The sequence below is a fragment of the Myotis davidii genome, unplaced genomic scaffold (genome assembly GCF_000327345.1).
Source record: "Myotis davidii unplaced genomic scaffold, ASM32734v1 scaffold827, whole genome shotgun sequence".
NCBI lineage: Eukaryota > Metazoa > Chordata > Mammalia > Chiroptera > Vespertilionidae > Myotis > Myotis davidii.
Genome location: NW_006297815.1, coordinates 683,706 through 686,616, shown reverse-complemented (window position 1 = coordinate 686,616; position 2,911 = coordinate 683,706). Strand labels below are relative to the sequence as shown.

The 2,911-nt window shown below is 46.1% G+C and overlaps 1 protein-coding gene across 22 annotated transcripts in view; it reads right to left on the bottom strand.

Annotated features, from left to right (window-relative positions):
- ZMYND8 (zinc finger, MYND-type containing 8) overlaps positions 1-2,911 on the bottom strand; it is a 111,089-nt gene that overhangs the window by 52,991 nt on the left and 55,187 nt on the right. For all 22 annotated transcript variants that reach the window (XM_015570338.1, XM_015570342.1, XM_015570348.1 and 19 more), the window contains one exon: positions 2,613-2,668. In XM_015570338.1, coding sequence (XP_015425824.1) covers positions 2,613-2,668 — 56 coding nt within the window. The remainder of the gene's footprint in view (positions 1-2,612; positions 2,669-2,911) is intronic.

Sequence of the window (2,911 nt, the reverse complement as noted above, 5' to 3'; positions counted from 1 at the left end):
GTTTGCAAGGGGATCTAAGAGGTACAGGACAGTCCCCACAATAAGGAAACCTTCAGCCACAAATGTCAGTAGTGTCAACATTGAGAAACTAACAATGAAATCTAAACACCTGATCAGTTCCTTCAAGACCAGGTGTGGTCTGGCCTCGACCCACCTGCCTCCATTGCCATGCTCAGTGTCTATGCATCTCTACTCACACCATCCAGACGATTTGTTAATTCCAGTGTTGCCCTATTTTACTGACAATCTAAAAATACTATTACTTCCTATCCCTCTTTTTCTTTTAAATCTTATGTTTTCCATAGAGTAGAAAACAAGAAGGGAGGGAAGGTGGGAGGGAGAGAGAGAGCGAGAGACCAAAGTGAGAGAGACACATGAATTACATCAATTGGTCACTTCCCACACACGCCCTGAGCCCCGACCATGGCTGGGGATCAAACCTGCAACCCAGGTGTGTGGCCTTGGCCAGAAACTGAACCCCTGACCATTCGGTTTGCAGGCCAGTGCTCCAACCATTGAGCAACACTGGTCAGGGCTCCTTTTCCCTCTGAAGAAGTGTGTTCCCCTAAAATATCATCATGTCTTAGAACCCAGGGCCCTGGAAGCTCGCATAATGGATCTGAATTCAGACTCCACTATTTCAGAGGAAAAAACGAGGACCCAGGAAATCGGGTAACATGGCCAAGGTCTCACTGCAGCGAAGCGGCAGGGCCAGGAGCTGACCCCAGGCAGCCGGGCTCCGGAACCCATGCGCTTCACCATCGCCCTGTTAGTTGCTACATCTTCCTATCACCACGAGGCTCACTTTTATCTCCATCCTGCACGGTGCCTAACACATGGCAGCTGCTCAGGTAAGAATTAATTATTAATCTCTTAATTATAATTTGTGATTATAACTGAAAAATGAATGCCAGAGTATAAAACCTTTCTACCCAGTCTACTTCTATTCTAATGGTACTGGGTGGAACAAAGTGGTAACACCATGTCCAGGACAGCCCTGGCCTTGGAGCCCACAAAGCGACAGTGTACCGCCAACAGGTAGATTAAAAAATGCCAGACAGAGCCCTGGCGGGGTGGCTCAGTTGGTTGGAGCATCGTCCCATACACCAAAAAGTTTCATGTTCGATTCCCAGTCAGGGCATATACCTAGGTTGCTGGTTCGAATCCCAGTCAGGGCATGTACAGGGTGCAACCGATCAATGTTTCTCCCCACCCCACCCCCCGCCCTTCCTTTCTCTCTAAAATCAATGAAAAATATCCTCAGGTGAAGATTTTTTTTTTTAAATTTGCCTAAAAATGTCAGGCCCTAGCTGATTTGGTCCAGTGGATACAGCGTCGGCCTAAGGACTGAAGGGTCCAGGGTTCGATTCCGGTCCAGGGCACATGCCAGGGGGTGTGCAGGAGGCAGCCAATCGAGGGCTCTCTCTCATCATTGATGTTTCTATCTCTCTCTCCCTCGCTCTTCCTCTCTGAAATCAATAATATATATAGTTGTTGTTTTTTTTTAAATAAAAAGTCAGACAGAGTATCTGGGTTCAATAAATTCCACCTGGGGGCACCCCACCAATTAAAGGCCTTTGCTCCCCTTACCCAAGGAAACAACTGAAAACCTCACCCACACAAATCTCCTAATCACCAATTAACAGTATCAAAAACAGCCCATGATCACTTCTCATCAGAGAAATGCAAACCAAAGGCACAGTGAGGTGCCACTGTTCTTACTGATCGCACTGACGGCAGCTTGTGTGAGTGTATTTTTCCTCATCAGAACTCCCAGTATTAGAACGAGCACAGAGAAACAACCACGCTCATCCATTCCAGGTTGTTGTATAAGTTGCTACAGCTTTTCCAAAAGACAATCCACACATATCACCCTAAGTTACTGCCTTGGACCTGATAGGTACATTTCTAACATTTGTACTAAGGAAACCATCAGAATAGCCATGAAAAAAACCTGTTCTCCCTGTGTGTTTAATCACCTGGGAAAGCATTCAAACTACGTGAAAAACGTAGATTATAAAACCCTTTCCATGTGAACATGTAGACATGAACATATCCTACAGTATCCAGATTTTTTCCGAATGAATGGATGTACACGGACAGGGTGGAGGCCATGACATCACAGTTTTTCACGCTTACGACGAGGATCTAATAAAGAAACCGTTTCTGCCACCAGCCTGTCCCACAACCTCAAGGCGCACAGCCAGGAGGCTGGTCATCCGCACCATCGAGCCTATTAGTATTTGCGAAAGGAACCAACTCTCTAGGACACCGGGGCTGCCCTGTGAGAAAGAGTCAGCACCTTTCCCCCAAATAATGTCAAACATCTTCTGCAGGAAGACTGAAAAGGACCTGACTCAGTGCCACAGACTGTGGGTGAAGAAATTATGAACCATCTCCTATAGATCATGGCTAAGGTGCGGGTGCTCTACAACATATGGGGGGGGGCCCCTCCTAGTTGCTTTTACTTTCCCTTAAAGAGAGAGAGCCGTCTGGGCCTAAACAAATTCTAAAGCCACTCTGGCTACCCACTGGAAGATCCTGCACATGCAAACTTCAGCCACCCTGTCCTCACTCTGGACACGTTTAAAACACGACAGTGGGAAACATACCTCATGCTCACAGATTTTGATGACTATTTTCGCTATTTGCGTCAATTTGTGATTTCCTAAGGGAATAAAGAAAATTGGATTAATTCAAATGGAAACATGTTGATGCCCAGCCCTGGGATTTTATTCCCACTAACAACTTTTAACTTGCTTTCCCCCACGATGAAACGTTTAAAGGCTAAAAACCAGGAGATTCTGGCTTCTAATACCCGTCAAATTGTGTGTAGTCTCCCATGACTGTCAGCCAGTCTTTGTGCCTTGATGTCAGCTTTTCTGAAATTGAGCAATTTGTCATTTCCCTA